Raw genomic sequence first — 15,874 nt, forward strand, 5'->3', positions numbered from 1 at the left:
TTTGTCCATCTCTGAGAGGAACCGGTCCACAGGGTTCTGTTCAACCGTTAATCTTCATGTCAGTTGGTGTGTGGACGCCTTGTTGGCCTTCAGATTTCTGCCACGTCTCCAGTCCTGGTCCTGATCTCTGATCTCAGTGACAGAGGCCAGGCTCGTCTGGCGCTGTTACTGATGGAAAGCTTCTAGAAACAGTTTAAGGGTCACAGCAAAAAGCAAAAAGAATTTAAATGTGGTAGAAGACTGAAGCTGAGCTGTGATCTGCATTCAGGCCAACATCTCCAACATCTTCATTCATTCATTCATTCATTCATTCATTCATTCATTCATTCTACTTTTAGTCCTACTTTTTAAATGCGTGCACAGAACCTGCAAACAGGAGCCCAGCCTGTGCTCAGCAGATGGAGCAGAGCAGATATCTGCAATTCTACTTTAGGATTTAGTCCGATCACTTTGAATTTCAGTGAATATCAGTTAAATGCCGTCATGCAGACTGTATTCCAGCTAACACGGTGATAAAATGCTTTTTAAACTTACATGGAACAAATAACAAGCGGCTCAGATGGACCACAGACAGAACCACCAGCAGAAAGCTGCCGTCGATGGAGCTGTGACTTCTGTACAAGGTTTCAGACGACGTCGCCGTTTGGACTTTTTGGACCCAAGTTTTCTTTTTAAGGGAAAAATCCACCAACTGTGTGGCCCCTCGGTGGTTTTACTGCCCCAGTGTTCCCCCCATAACTCACACACATTGTTAGACTGTAAGATGAGCCGAAGCTGAGCAGGAAACCTCCGTTCAGGAGCTCCACCGGCTGTACGTTACATAAAGGGAAGGTTTCCACACGTGTCGCTCCAGTCTGACCGGCTTCTTGTGTTTTTACCGGCTCGCTGCAAACCGGACATGTGACGAAGGTCCAGATGGGCTTCATGTTTTCAGCATCGTGTTTTGTGTGTTTAGTCTAAACGGCTGTTTGTCCGTCGACGTATTGACTGAACACCGTGTCACACACAGGAAGCCATAACATGTTGACTCAGGTCGCGGCGCAGCGAGTCAGCGGCGGTGTGGATGAGCGACTGTTTGTTTGGGCAGCGAGCATCGGGAGGCGACGCACTCACGACATCAGCCCCTCTCCAGGGGTTCTGCTGTAAAGTCATTTGTTGAGCTCAGGCTGAACAATTTGGTTACATTTACTGGAAATTAGCGAAACCTTCAAATGTGCTTTAAAAGTCTTTGTTGATTCTTCTGAACTCCTGCTTGATGGTTCTACAGCTTCTGCTCAGGTTGCAGCTCATTCACACTGTTGCGTCACATATTTTCACGTCCATGATGCAGGACAAGGTCTCGCTTCCTGAAACATGTTAAAGCCCTTTGAGGTTATTGGGCTTCTAAAAACTCCTGCATCACTGACACATTTCAGAGTACGCCTTCATCCAGCCTGATGGAACCATTTCTTCACCACTTTGATGTGTGTTTGGGCTCATTGTCTGGTTGGAACATCCAACTGTGTCCAAGATCAACCTTCTGCTGATGGTTTCAGGTTCTGCTGAACAACGTGGAGGTGATCCTCCTTCTTCATTGGTCCATCTACTTTGTGTGAAGCTCCAGTTAGGAGCATGATGCTGCCACCTCCATGCTTGGTGGCAGGTTCGGTGCAGACCCTCCACTAGGTGTGTTTTCTGCTCTGATTGGGCCACATGGTGTTTGTTTAGTGGATCAGATGGTTCTGTTTAAACTGTTAGGAGGAAACTATGACCATCTGATTAATACAATGACCCAACAGATTCTGTCATATTTCCAGAAGACCTTTAATAGATTTATGAAAGAACCAAAATGCAGGATTGATTTTTAAAAGTGCTACGATGTAAATGTCTTTACAGGTGTCTGTAAGCGTCTGTTCACAGCTGTAGCTACAACCTACTGCAGCCCAACTAGAACCGTTGTTTCAGCCTTGATTTGCTGCATTATGACCTCCTGCTCCACTTGTTCCATCCAGTAGAGCAGCGTCTACATGTTCTGTGCATAAACACTGTTAGCCGTGCAGCGTAGCCGCCGTGCAGACGCCCGCACAGGGATGGAGACTAAATGCAGGTCATATAAACCGTAGACAACCCTCGTGTGCCTCTGGGCTTCAATGTATAGTTCATGTATATAATATAAATGCAGTCCTTATAGACACAGACTGGAGCTGCATGAGGAACACACACATGGACACACTGTTGGTTCCTTCTGTTTAGAAAGAAAAACCCACGACGGTCCCTGAAATAACTGGATAAATATAAATGAATAAAACTTTACTGAGAATCAACCAATAAGAACCAGGCACTGTTTTTGAAATGAGGTTCAACAGAATCTTTAAAAGAACAAACTAGAGAACGTGGCCCGGACAGAACGGACGGACCTTCAGCTTCATGTTGGGTTGTGTGTTCAGACGGACGGCCACATGCTGAAGTCAGACGAGGTTTCTGCTGGAAGAGCTACAGCCTTCGAACGTTCTGACTGAATCCTGCAGATTAAACAATAACACAGAGGCTGAAGTCCAGAATGCTCCAACCAGAGCCTTCTCACCTCCAGCAGATGTTTGACACAACAGCAGCACCAGGCTTCTGTCACACCTGAGCTCTACCTGCCGCCACATGTCTGGTCCTGACTCGGGCTTTACTGTCTGAGCTGCGTCACTCGTTACACAACGTCCGCGGGTCACGGCACCACGAAGCCGGGTCAGATAAAACGCTGCTGGTTTGTGATAACGGAGCCCAGACGTGTTACATAAACGCTGGGAGGACAGACGCAGGCCTCGCGCTCATGAAGATGCTGAAAGTTGATCAAATTAAAATCCCTTTTTAAATTTCATGGCCTGAAAAGAACCTGGTGCTGGTCGGATTTAACCTCAGTCATGAAGCTGTAGTGAGTTTGTGTGATGGGGGGGTGTTGCATAAGAACCTGATGAACACATGAAAACAGTCCAGTTTGGTTATAGTTCAGTTATTGGTTCTGATTCATGGCAGCATGTGTCCCGTCATGATCAGCATGTCTCCAGAGAGGATCAGAGAGGACCAGCAGGGCTTCATGGTGAGCACAGGCTCGCTGCTGTTTGTCTGCTTCCTCCCGCTGCTGCTCTCTGATCCGCACTTTGCGCCTTTTCTGTTTTGACGCATGACGCACGGAGGTGCGCTGCGCCCCCTCCGCCCCCGCTGCTTAAGGTGGTATGGTTCTGGTTAGTGATGTAAGAGGGGTGTAGTGGCACAGCCCTCGGCCTCCACCAATGGACTCCAGGGCAGGGCTCGACTCCCATTCTGGGCGCTCGCGCTATAAAACCGACTTTAATGCGTCCTGACGCCAAATTCTGATCAGAGACTATAAACCTGCTGCTGCTGCTGCTGCTGCTGCCTCTTGGTTGTTGGAGACTCTGTGTTTAATATTTAACAAGGTAAGTTCAAATTAATACCAATTAAGGCTTTAATGAATTTAAACTTTAAAGCTGGAGCTGCATGATGATGAACGCGTTTTAACTCTGACTCGTGATGCGGACCTGAGCTCATGCGTTCATCTGTGTGTGCTGAAGTTTCTGACTTTGCACCAGATGAATGAGTGACTGATGCATGCAGAGGATGGAGCTGAGGAGGATTCTCCTCTGTGTCGCTTCAGGGAAACTTTAATGCAGTTAAATCCCGCAGATGTTAAAGAGAAGACCTGACGAGAGTCTGTCGTCAGTTTTCTTCTTTTACGCGTGAAGCCGCGTCCTGTGGCTTTTATGCTATTTGATTGTATTTTTTGCAGCAGTTTTCCTTCAGAACAAAAAGTCACAATAACATGTAAAAGACTCAACAGTCAAAGTGTGAAGTGTTTCTAACGTTCAGTCTGATCTTTATGATAAATATCTTCTATGTGATGTAATGACTGACTTACTCCAGTAACTTTGAGGGATTTGTTCTCTACTCGAGTTCTTCCATTTTCTGCTACTTCAGCAGCAAATATTTCACTTTTTTTGCTCGACTAGATTCATTTGATAAGCTTCACAGATATAAAGAAGTTCCATCACCTTCATCAGCTGAACCGCTGATCAAACGTTTCTCCTTTTACACACGAAGCTGCTTCTTTGTTCTAGTTTTCCTTCAGAGCTGCTGGAAAAAAAGGTTGAATGTGTTTTCACTGACTGTTATTGGACTTTTTGATAGATTCAGAATCAGAACCATAAATACTTTACTGATCCCCTGCTTTCAGTTGGAGATGCTCTAAATCAAAAGTCTTAAAGACGTAGAAGTAAAGATATATAATAAAATAAAAAGTATTAATATGAAAACAGAATAAAAATAAAAAATGTAACACAGATAAATGTACATTCTGCTGTTGTCCGTGTATATGCGGTGAAATAATAGTAATGTTACTAACATTATGATTAATGCACATTATTAAACCGTCCAACGTACATGTTAGTGTTGTTACTGGATCTACAAACACAAACCAATCAATAAATGATCAGGTAACTTTATTGATCCCTGAGTGGACCTGTACAGATATAAAGCAGTTAAATCTCCGTTACTGTGAGTATTTTATTATGTTTTATTCTGAAAAGCTGCATCCTGCCATCAGGTGCTTCACCTTCGGTACTTTCAGGATGTGTTGTTGCTGGTAGAAACTTAAATGTTTCTGTGAAACTGTCGCTGTTTCCTCTGAATGCTGCTGAAGGTAAAGGATCAGGTTTACCGTCCGTCCTCTCCTCCTCCTCCAGGATGGAGAACAAGTCCTACCTGGTCCAGATGAGCGGCACCGGGGTCCTCGGCAAGGCCACGGTCAACGGGAAGGCTCTGAACGGGAGCGCCGTCAACGGGAAGGCGGTGCTCGGCAACGGGAACTTCCACCACGTCAGCGTCAACGGCAGCTTGTATCCGGCCAAAGCCAAGAGCCGGCGGCTGCGGTGGGAGGTGAAGCCGTCAGAGATGGCCAACAACACGCTGAACCCCATCAGGGCCATCGTGGACGGCATGAAGCTGAGCCCCAACCCCGACAAGCCCATGATCGCCCTGTCCATAGGTGGGCCTCGTGCACAGCTTCACACTAGTTTAAACTTTAATCTATAGGATGAGTGGTGCAGCAGCTGGATGCAGATGTTGGACGAAGAGACGAGAGAGAAGCTCCTAACACCAGATTTGTCACATTCAGCTAAAATACACAGTTTCATGTGTCAGATGTGACTTCTGCCAAAACAGTGAGACTAGAAGGAGAGCGTCTGCAGTCTGTTGTTCACAGGCAGGTTGGTAGGAAACATTCTCCTTCATCTGCAGACGTCACAGTGGAGCAGGTGTTAGGAGAGGACCACAAGTACAGACATAATGACGTGATGTCCAGGGCAGGACGGCGAGAAACGAGCGGCGCTGAAGAGCTCCAGGAGATGGTTTTATCTTCTGCTGTCGGGTTTTAGGAAGCAAACTGTGTTTCTTTTACACTTAGAGAGAGAAAACCGGTATGAAGAGAAGTTTTAATGTTCTGTAAACGTGATCCGAAACACTTAAACTCACTGCTGGTTCCTTCCACACAGACTGAAACCAAAAAGTTCCCAGAATTCATTAGAATATGTCCGATGTAAACAACAACAGCAAACCAAAGTGACTCAACATCAGACATGCAGGAGCTAAAAACGTAGAAGATCAATCAAACATCAGCACAATCCTGAAATAAGCCAGACGAGGCTGCAATAGAAAAACCGACAGTAAACCTGAGTGTGGCGCCTCCTCGTCCAGCAGCTGTTTCTACCTTCTGATGCTCTTCATGCAGACCCTTCATGCTCCTCCTCCTCCTCCTCAGGTGACCCCACCGTGTTCGGAAACCTGCCCACAGACGAGGCCGTCCTTCAGGCCATGAGGGACGCCGTCGACTCCCACAAGTTCAACGGCTACGCTCCGTCTGTCGGTGAGTGTGGCTGAGCAGCAGCATGAGCACACTGAACACACACATTTAAGGAAACAGAACCTTTTCTTTACTGCCCCTCTGGACCTCAACACCTGCTGGTTGGTTCCGTTTATTGGGCAGAACCTGCACAAACAAAAGGATGAGTTGATTTTCAGCTTTCCTGTGGTCCCTGAACTCACCATCAGTGACTTCTGTTGAGAAAATAAACCAAATTATTTCATCAAAATCACTTCGTTTTTCACGAGTCGGCCGCAACAAACATCCAGAGAGCTTGAACTGCAGCCAGAGGTTCCTCAGAGAGACTGAAGGAGAATCCAACCTCCTGGATCAATGAAGACATGCAGCATGGATCAGAACCAGAGACCAGAGGAGCCAGCTGGTGGAGATACGTTCATCTGATGGTGGAACATCTTTCTACTGATGGTGGAACATCTTTCTACAGTTGATGGTGGTGATGTTTGTGGAAACATGTTGGACATGATGGTTGCAGGTTCTCTGGTCTCCATGGTTCTCACTGAGTCCTGCTGACAGAAGACGTCTCTGAGTTCTTCTCCTTCTTCATGTAGAGCTGCAGGACTTTGTGTTGCAGAGAAACATGAACCTCAGTGAGGACCATGAGCCAGGAGCTGCTGCTGGAGTTCAGAAGGATGAAACCCCAGACACCTGACTGATTGATTAAAGCAGCTCCTCGTTGCTGTGAAGCTAAATGAAGAGTCAGAGATGTGTGTAGATGTTCTGAGGTCTGGAGGTCACACCTCAAACCTTCTTATCCACATATTAGCAGTTGATGAGTTGTTCGTCATTCTGAGCTGCATTTATTGGACGAGACGTTTGTTTACCTGTAAACAGCAGGTTGTTGTTTCCATGAGAGCTGCAGGACTGAAGCAGCTGGTTCAGAGGCTCAGAGGAGGCCCGACAGTAGACAGCTGATGATCTGTGTTTGCTGCTGCAGGTTACCTGAAGAGTCGGGAGGCGGTGGCCAACTTCTACAGCTGCCCCGAGGCGCCGCTGGAGGCCGACGTGAGTCCTCATTAGTCTGCACATGATAAAAAGGTCAACGTCTCTACCGGTCGATGAACCTGTTGTCAGCTGAACTAAAGTGCAGCATCTGTCCTGCAGGATGTGATTCTGACCAGCGGCTGCTCCCAGGCCATCGACCTGGCCCTCAGCGTCCTGTGCAACCCCGGGGACAACGTCCTGGTGCCCTGCCCCGGCTTCTCCCTCTACAAGACCCTGGCCGTGTCCATGGGCGTGGAGGTGAAGCTCTACAACCTGCTGGTGAGTCCCAGAGCCTCCAGAACACACGGAGGAGTTCAAACGCTCTGGCTGAATGAAACAAACCTCATCGGTCACAACGGATCGATCAGTTCAATAAAACGATGGGTGTGGAGCACATTTCAAGGCTTTATGGTCACAGGGAGCAACAAACCAGGTGTTGTGAGGTTTGTCTGGACCTGACTTCACACATATTGGACATGAGGAAGAGTTCACGGTGCAAAAACATGCACGTTATTGGAGGTTCTGGTGCTGATCACAGCTGAACCCAACACGGCTAAATTTACTCTGCTGGTTAAATACTAAATCATTAATCAAACTAATGAACGCGTTATTTCACTACAGAGAGGAGCCAAACGATACCATCTAAATAAATCTGGTTAAATCCATGAAGCTGATCCTGTCAAGGAGCTCAGGAGGAGAACAAACGTCCTTCATCTCCTCAAGACACAACAAATCCTCCAATAATTCACATAGAGCCCAAAACATCAGGTCCACGCTGCTCAAAGAGCCTTTCATTCAGTTATCAAACTACAGCAACTCCTCTGACAGTAGAACGCGCTCTCATTGGTTAGTGAGGAAGTAGTGGAAGGTAACTGAGTACATATACTCGAGTACTGTTCTTGTAAATACTTCCACTTCCTTACTGACAGTTTTTTAGGAGCCTTTAGATGCTTTGTTCGGTCATAAAGACACAATATCACGACTAAGAAATGACATAAATCACTACAAACTTCATGAATGTGATCATTCATCAGACAGCTTGTGCAGAAGGAGGTTCTGAACGGTGGATGGTAGAACAAGCTTTACATGGACGTCAGTACAAAGAGGCTCAACGACAACGAGACAGAGACTCCAGATGAGCACAACAATATAGAACCACTCAGACACCAGCAAACCCGTCAGAGTAGCTCCTGGTTTACTGGTTTGTGTGATGAATGTACTTCTGACTTCACTGTAATCATCTGAAGCTCCTTGCAGGTGCAGCTCTGAAGCTTTTACAGCATCACGCTGTTTCAGAACTTCACTGAGAATTTGTTCTTCTGTGGCTGCAGCCGGAGAAGGCGTGGGAGGTGGACCTGCAGCACCTGGAGAGCCTGATCGACGAGAGGACGTCCTGCCTGATCGTCACCAACCCCTCCAACCCCTGCGGCTCCGTCTTCAGCAAGGAGCATCTGCAGAAGATCCTCAAAGGTGGGCTGCACCTGCAACAGCTTCTGCTCCGGCGCTGGGAATGAAACAAAGAGTAAATTAAACCTGGTGTTGTTTTGACCCCCAGTGGCCTCCAAGCACTGCGTCCCCGTCCTGGCCGACGAGATCTACAGCGACATGGTGAGTAGAGCAGCTTCTCAGGTCGGGCCTCGGCTCTGGGGATCACCAGCGAGGCACATTTTTCACCGCCGAGGTTCACTGGGTGGTCAGTGGCTGTGGATGGAGGGCAGCGAGCCCACATCAGCACAGCGGGGATTAGAGGCCTAGTGGTGAGTCAGGAGGGTCAGCGAGGGCGAGCAGTGGGCGGGAGGTCCATGAGTACAGCACACTGACCCAGCGGGAGGGTATCGGCCCGGCAGCAGCAGAACACAGGCAGCATTCAACAAACACAAGAAGAACTAAAGCAGGATGGGAAGTCGGTTCTGATCTCCACCGAGGATCCAGCTGCTGCTGAGCTGTAGTCAGTCTGACCGGATGCTCGCCGAGGGCAGAAACCTGCCGTCAGACGTCCTCCTCCTCGTTCCCAACGTCCCAGCAGCAGCCTGCACAGCGACAGGAATCACTCCATCCACACGTCATGTATGAACAGAGTTTACACGATGCTGCACAGACGGACCGAACCGAAGCTGCTCCTGCAGAACTCTGAGCTACAGCAGAAACAGAACGTACACGAAAATACATCAAAAAACAATCAGCTGTCGACACCAACACCATCCTAAAAGCGTTAAATGTGTCGCATCCAGTTAGAAAACAGATGAAACAGACCCTGATACAGAGCCAGGTAATGACAACAGTCATAATGATAATGATAACAACCGTTACAATAATAACAATAATAATAACAGTAATGATAACAGTCATAATGATAATGATAACAACCGTTACAATAACAACAATAATAATAATAATGATAACAGTCATAATGGTGTAGTCGTGATGAGCAGCTCCACCAGACGCCTGCAGGCGGAGCTCCGTCCTGGACGCCGGCTGAGTTTCTGGACGGTCGGTGTGACGCTGGAATCAGGGTCAGCAGCATGAAGACGGACAAATTGAAATGTTTACTTTGAGAAAACACGATCAGCACATCGAGTCCAACGGGTCGGCCCAGAAACGCTGCTGGTCAGTCAGCGGTTGAAGGCCGTGCAAACACAAGCGTGCGCCGAGCAGGACGGCGCCTGTTTACCGGCCCAGTAGAAACCAGGTTAGAGTTGAAGCGTCAGTAGTTTTCCACTGACAAACACCACTCTGGACCGGGCTCAGCTGTTTGCTCTAACCAGGCGCCGTTCAGCTTCAGCTGCTTCTATCACCTTTAACCTCGAAAATCAACAACAACAACGTCAACAACAACGACAACGACAGGGAGCAGCTCGGTGACACCAAGAAACCAAAGATCTGCACGTTAAGTTCTGCAGAGTTCACAGTTTCTACGTTATTGGATTCGTTTAGTTTCACAGTCTGACGTGAAGATCGACTTCACAGCGAGCTGATCCTGAAATGTTCTGATCCGCATCCAGGTGGTTCAGCTGCTGATTTACAGATAATATCCAATAAAACTCATCATTTACATGCTGACGGCCTGCAGGTGTCTCGGTGGTTAGCATCGTTAGCATCGTTAGCATCGTTAGCAGCTAGAAGGTCGCCGGTTGGCGTCCCGGTGAGGACACCCGGGATCTTCCTGCGTGGAGTCTCCATGTTCTCCCCGTGCAGCGTGGGTTCTCTCCGGGTTCTCCGGCTTCCTCCCACAGTCCAGAAACATGCTGAGGTTAATTGGTGATTGTAAATTGTCCGTAGGTGTGAATGTGAGTGTGCTTGGTTGTCTGTCTCTAAGTGTAGCCCTGTGATAGACTGGTTACCTGTCCAGGTGAACCTGCCTTCACCCTGAGTCAGCTGGGATAGGCTCCGCCCCCCATGACCCTGGTGAGGATGAAGGTGTAGAGATGATGGATGGATGTTTGTCTGTTTCCTGTCCTTCAGAGCAGCTTCATCATCGGGCCTCGAGCTCATCAGATCCAAACAGAAGCAGCTACAACCTCCTGTGTTGTGTTGTGGGTCAGTGGGGGCATCACGGACCTCCCAGCACCACCACCGGGGCGGCTGTGGCTCAGGTGGTTGTCCTCTGATCCTAAGGTTGGCGGGTCGATCCCCTCCACAATCCAAGTGTCCAAGTGTCAGTCTGAGACGGTACCGCTGGTGTATGAACGTGTGTGAAGGAGAAACCCTGTAAAGCACTTTGGATAAAGGCGTCTCACCATGACTCTGCACTTTCTGCCTGCATGTGGTTGTAATTAGCGCCGTCTGGTTCTGGTTCTTGGGGGAGGAACGGGGGGCGTTGTGGGGCGGAGGCTGGTCTGCTGGAGCTTCCTCTGTGCTGCATTAAAGCAGGTTTCTGCAAGTCATGGTCATGAGGCTGCAGCCAGGAGCTCAGAGCTGTGACCTGAAGCCATGCTCCAGCAGCATGACGCAGCAGAAACCAGCTTCCATCCGTAAGATCCTTTAAAACGTACGGTTATGTGACAGATGTCCACAGTTTTCTCAACATCAAGTAAATCACACAACAAACGTGAAGCTTAAAAACAAAACTGCAACATCATGTTACTGATATTGTGACAGAAAGATTCTGAGTCTAGGATAAAACTGTGTACTGGTTAGATTCCTTTCAGAGGATCCGACAGCAGAACGAGTTCTTTGCTGATATTTGTTGTGAACTGAAATAAACACCTGAATGATTTGATCGGCCCGGCAGCGTGTCACCACAGAACCGTTTCAGGCCCGGCTCCAGCTTCCTGTTTACCAGCAGCTCGTCGTCGCCCTGAAGCCGTCTGATTCTGACTGATTCTGTCCCGACGGCCGGCTCTGTGTTCTGCTGTTGCGTCACTGATCCGGGCTCAGCCAATAGGATTGTGGGCCGTGTCCGGTTAATGTCCCGCTTGCTGCGCAGTTCTAATGAGAACCAGGCTGTGTGGTTCCTTAACTTCCCGTCTGGACTCCGTCAGCCTCCTGAGCAGACGTTACATAAGCAGCACACGCTGTCTGAGGGACGGGTCCAGGTTGAACTTCACGTCTGTTGGTGGCGATCTTCAGGAGGAGCTGTACGAATAAACAGATGTAAATATCCACACAGCGGGGAGCGGTACCGCAGAGTCACAGCTGATCACCTGAATGGACTTTTTCCATCAGTTCTGACCCTCAGAACTTCATCAGAACAGCAGATAGACACATGACATTTAGGAGGAAGAACACATCTGGGTTCTGCTAGAACCTGACACCAGATCAGTTCTACATCCATCCAGGTGTCTCAGTCTGAACACTGGACCTGGTTCTGTTCATGTCAGCAGCTGGTAGCATCAGTATTATGGGATGGATCATAGTGGTACCAGTCTAATGTCTATGACATAGAGTCATAGAAACAATCAGTGGTACCCTGGATGTGGTTCTGGTTCTGATCAGTCACCAGAGGAAACTTTACAAAGTGCATTCTGGGTAAACGTTCCAGGCTCACACCAGCATGTGTGATGGTGGTGGGTCAGAACCGGTTCTAGACGATGGAAGGACCGTTTTACCTCCAGAACCTACCAGAACCACCTACAGACAGGACTCGCTCTGAGGGGAATCATTCTATAATGAGGTCCGATTTGAACTCTGGTTTGTGACTGTAGATGGAGCTCGGCTTCGTTGGACACGCTGACGTTTTCGTACAGAACACAAAGTGACCAACGCTGCAGAACCAAACATCATCTCATCAGCGCTGGTCGGTCTGGAGGCCTTGACTGACTCTCCCTGTGTCCGTGTTTTCAGACGGTATAAGGCTGTGTTCGGTTCTGTTTCCAGGTGTTCCCGGGCTGCGACTCTCCCTCCATGGCGTCCCTCAGCAGCGACGTGCCCATCCTGTCCTGCGGCGGTTTGGCCAAACGCTGGCTGGTTCCTGGTTGGAGGATGGGATGGATCCTCATCCACGACAGGAACGACGTGTTTGGGTCCGAGGTAGGACTTTCTGTGTATTCTAGTAAAAGCAGATTAAGCTCAAACATGTCGGGTCATTTGCAGCCTGAAACAACACTTTTCACGCTCGGCCTCCTGCTGTGTCCAGAACTTCTGCTGTCAGGATGTCAAACGCTTTCTATCGGCTTGTAGTTCCCACGGTGACCTGGTGGTGGCGTGTTGACTCGCTGCTCGGACGCTTACAGCCGCATGAACTGACACTGATTGAAAACAGTGAATAATGTTGAAAATGGTATTTTCCAGAATTTCTCTGTTTTGTTAAATTACAGAAAATATCTCATAAAACCACAGAAAAGGTCGAAATTTACACGTTGATTGTAAAAAATAAAAAGTTCTTCTGTTCACATCAGAAATCGGTGCTTCAGAAGCTCTGATGAACATCTGGCTGTAAAGTTCCAGCATGTTCTTACTCTGTGATCAGATTGACAGCAGATGTGTGCTGCTGGTTTCAGCTCTCACGGCTGTTGAACGTGGCTCCACCAGTGTTTATGGCGTCCTGCTTGCTGTGGAGATCAGACAGGTTGGTGGAGGTCAGATCTTCATGTTGTAGTAAAGTTGGCCGATATCAGGAGACGTGACTCCAGCAGAGCAGCAGGTCCACCAGGTCAGGTCTAGTCCCAGGTCTCTCTGGGTGGGAGGCCAGACTTGGATAAGACCAACAGCTAGTGAGCTCAGTGTTGTAGAAACAGTCCAGCCCTGACCAGAGAGCTCCATCACATCTCCTACAGCCTGTCAGCAGACACACCAGGAGGACCAGGAGGGTCAGGAGGACGTCCGCTAGCAGCTACAGGAGACGTCTTCTGACCAACAGTTGTACTAACGTTCTGTGATCGTTATTTATGAACGTGGAAAACATTTCAGGTTTACCTTCATGTGCCTCCTGCAGATCCGTCAGGGCTTGGTGAAGCTGACGCAGCGGATCCTGGGAGCCTGCAGCATCGTCCAGGGGGCGCTGGAGAGCATCCTGAACAACACGCCGCAGAGCTTCTACAGCAGCACCATCAGCTTCCTCAAGGTACAGCTGCAGCCTGCGGGTTGAGCCTGAGCAGGTGGCTGTTGGGCCGTCTGAGGCGTTTGTAGCAGGAACACCGTCAGAATAAAGGCTCGGACTAGTGGCTCACTCAGATAACTGGAGCACGATTCAGGTCAGAGCTCCAGAAGCTTCTTGGACAACGGAGACGTGTTCGGGTCGGAGCAGCCGGTGGTTCTGTTCACCACGAGAACACCGTCTGGATCTGGTTTATATGTTGGTTCAGCAGCTCAGTTACATGGTTCAGGTTCTACAGCTTCAGAACTAATCCCAGGATGACCTCTGGATGGACTTCTATTAGAATCACTTCATAGCTCAGCTGTAATCAGAACCAGACTGTTGTGGTCCGTCTAGATGTGGTCCCAGACTGGATATGGGACAACAACTAGAGGCTTTTCCACGCTACTGCTAATGATGCTAGCTTGGCTTTATCGTGTTCATATCAATGACGTGTCTGTTTCTTGTTCCTCCTTCAGTCCAACTCAGAGACGTGCTTCAGTGAGCTGGCCACCGTCCCTGGACTGAACCCCGTGATGCCTTCAGGAGCCATGTACCTCATGGTCAGTAGCTCACAGCCGCTGGGCTGCATCTCAGTCATCAAGTCCAACAGATTCCCTTTGGTTCTGTTTCTCCCATCAGTCTGCACCACTAAGCCAACGCCCGCTAACCGAGCGTTTCTGCGTCGCTGCCTTCACTAAACTACAACATACGAGTAGTCGAGGCAGTTTTATACAAATTACACGTCATCGTCCTGGCTGATGGAGAAAAGAGGAATTTATCCATTTAAACTGAAATCTACAACAATATGAAGTGTGTACAAGCTGACGGGTCTGAATTCTGTCTGAAGCAGCTGTAAGCGGGCGTGTAAAGAAAAATATGAAGACAGTGGTCGCTAACTGTTAAAGAAAAGGTTCTGTTTAAGTTAGGTTCTGTTTTTACATGATGTCATATAACCTGAACAAATCCATGATTAAGAAGAAACAAACTGCGGCTTCATTAGTTTCACCTTCACATCAGACTCTAGAACAAACAACGGCCTTGAACATCTCATGAACAACGTCAGAGGCTCGTAGCTCCTCAGACTCTGATCTCACACGTGTGAATGGACCTTTCTGACCAGAGGAACTTGTTTCCTGTGTTTGCAGGTCGGCATCGACATGGACCATTTTCCAGACTTTAAGAACGACGTGGACTTCACCGAGAGGCTGGTGACGGAGCAGTCCGTCTTCTGTCTGCCGGCTTCGGTAAGACGTCCGTTTGACTCTCACCGTGGACGCTACGGGCCGGAACACTGTAGAACACTCCAGGTCCCGTTAAGACCGCAGAGAGATGAAACATTTAAAGATTAATTCTAGCTGAGGCCATTTTAAAGCAGAATTTATGGGATTAATTAAACATGTGAGCTTTAAAACCCGCTGGTGGCTTTGAAAGGCATTTTATCTTCATTTTATCTCCAACATTTATCAGCCAGAACCACATTCTTTAACAAAGTAAAAGACAACCGACCGGCCGTGAGTGGATCCGCTGTGACGGCGGTCGTGGGACGAACACTCGGGTTTCCATCAGTGTTTGCACTCAGCAGAGAGAAGACGTTAATATGTTAATATGACAACACCTGTATGATGTGGAGCCAGAGCTCAGCGTCCCAGTGCTCCTGCTCAACATGCTGATTACATCCATTTATTTATTTATTAGAGATATTGTTTGGGCTTATTGTCTTTATTCAGAGCAGCAGAGAGAAAGGAAGGAGAGCAGGGAGAGGCCTGCAGCAAGGGGTGGAGCAGGTGTCCAAGCCACGACCGCTGTGTCTGGGAGTTATAGCTAACTGTAGCTAACTACAGCTAACTATAGATAACTGTAGCTAACTGCAGCTAACTATAGCTAACTGTAGCTAACTACAGCTAACTATAGTTAACTGTAGATAACTGTAGCTAACTACTGCTAACTATAGCTAACTGTAGATAACTATACTTAACTATAGCTAACTACAGCTAACTGTAGATAACTGTAGCTAACTACTGCTAACTATAGCTAACTGTAGATAACTATAGATAACTACAGCTAACTACAGCTAACTGTAGCTAACTACAGCTAACTATAGCTAACTACTACAGCTAACTATAGCTAACTACTACAGCTAACTACAGCTAACTGTAGATAACTGTAGCTAACTGCAGCTAACTATAGCTAACTGTAGCTAACTACAGCTAACTATAGTTAACGACAGCTAACTGTAGCCAACTACAGCTCAGTACAGCTAACTATAACTAACTACTAAAGCTAACCACAACTAACTTACTTTAGCTTACTACAGCTATCTAAAGCTAACTACAGCCAACTATAGCTAAATACAGCTGACTATAACTATCTACAGCTAACTATAAATACAGCTAACTACAGCTAACTATAGCTACCTACAGCTATCCACAGCTATCTACAGTTAACTATAGCTA

The 15,874-nt window shown here is 47.9% G+C and overlaps 1 protein-coding gene across 1 annotated transcript in view; it reads left to right on the forward strand.

Moving 5' to 3' along the window:
- The first annotated feature begins 3,292 nt into the window (after positions 1 to 3,292).
- Positions 3,293 to 15,874, forward strand: part of tat (tyrosine aminotransferase) — a 14,600-nt gene continuing 2,018 nt past the window's right edge. Inside the window, exons 1-11 of the mRNA XM_008293599.1 lie at positions 3,293 to 3,425; positions 4,728 to 5,029; positions 5,801 to 5,905; positions 6,858 to 6,925; positions 7,025 to 7,183; positions 8,236 to 8,374; positions 8,460 to 8,512; positions 12,221 to 12,373; positions 13,278 to 13,406; positions 13,898 to 13,981; positions 14,567 to 14,665. Coding sequence (XP_008291821.1) covers positions 4,729 to 5,029; positions 5,801 to 5,905; positions 6,858 to 6,925; positions 7,025 to 7,183; positions 8,236 to 8,374; positions 8,460 to 8,512; positions 12,221 to 12,373; positions 13,278 to 13,406; positions 13,898 to 13,981; positions 14,567 to 14,665 — 1,290 coding nt within the window. The 5' untranslated portion in view covers positions 3,293 to 3,425; position 4,728. The remainder of the gene's footprint in view (positions 3,426 to 4,727; positions 5,030 to 5,800; positions 5,906 to 6,857; positions 6,926 to 7,024; positions 7,184 to 8,235; positions 8,375 to 8,459; positions 8,513 to 12,220; positions 12,374 to 13,277; positions 13,407 to 13,897; positions 13,982 to 14,566; positions 14,666 to 15,874) is intronic.

This window comes from Stegastes partitus, unplaced genomic scaffold (genome assembly GCF_000690725.1).
Source record: "Stegastes partitus isolate 25-593 unplaced genomic scaffold, Stegastes_partitus-1.0.2 Scaffold895, whole genome shotgun sequence".
NCBI classification, from domain to species: domain Eukaryota; kingdom Metazoa; phylum Chordata; class Actinopteri; family Pomacentridae; genus Stegastes; species Stegastes partitus.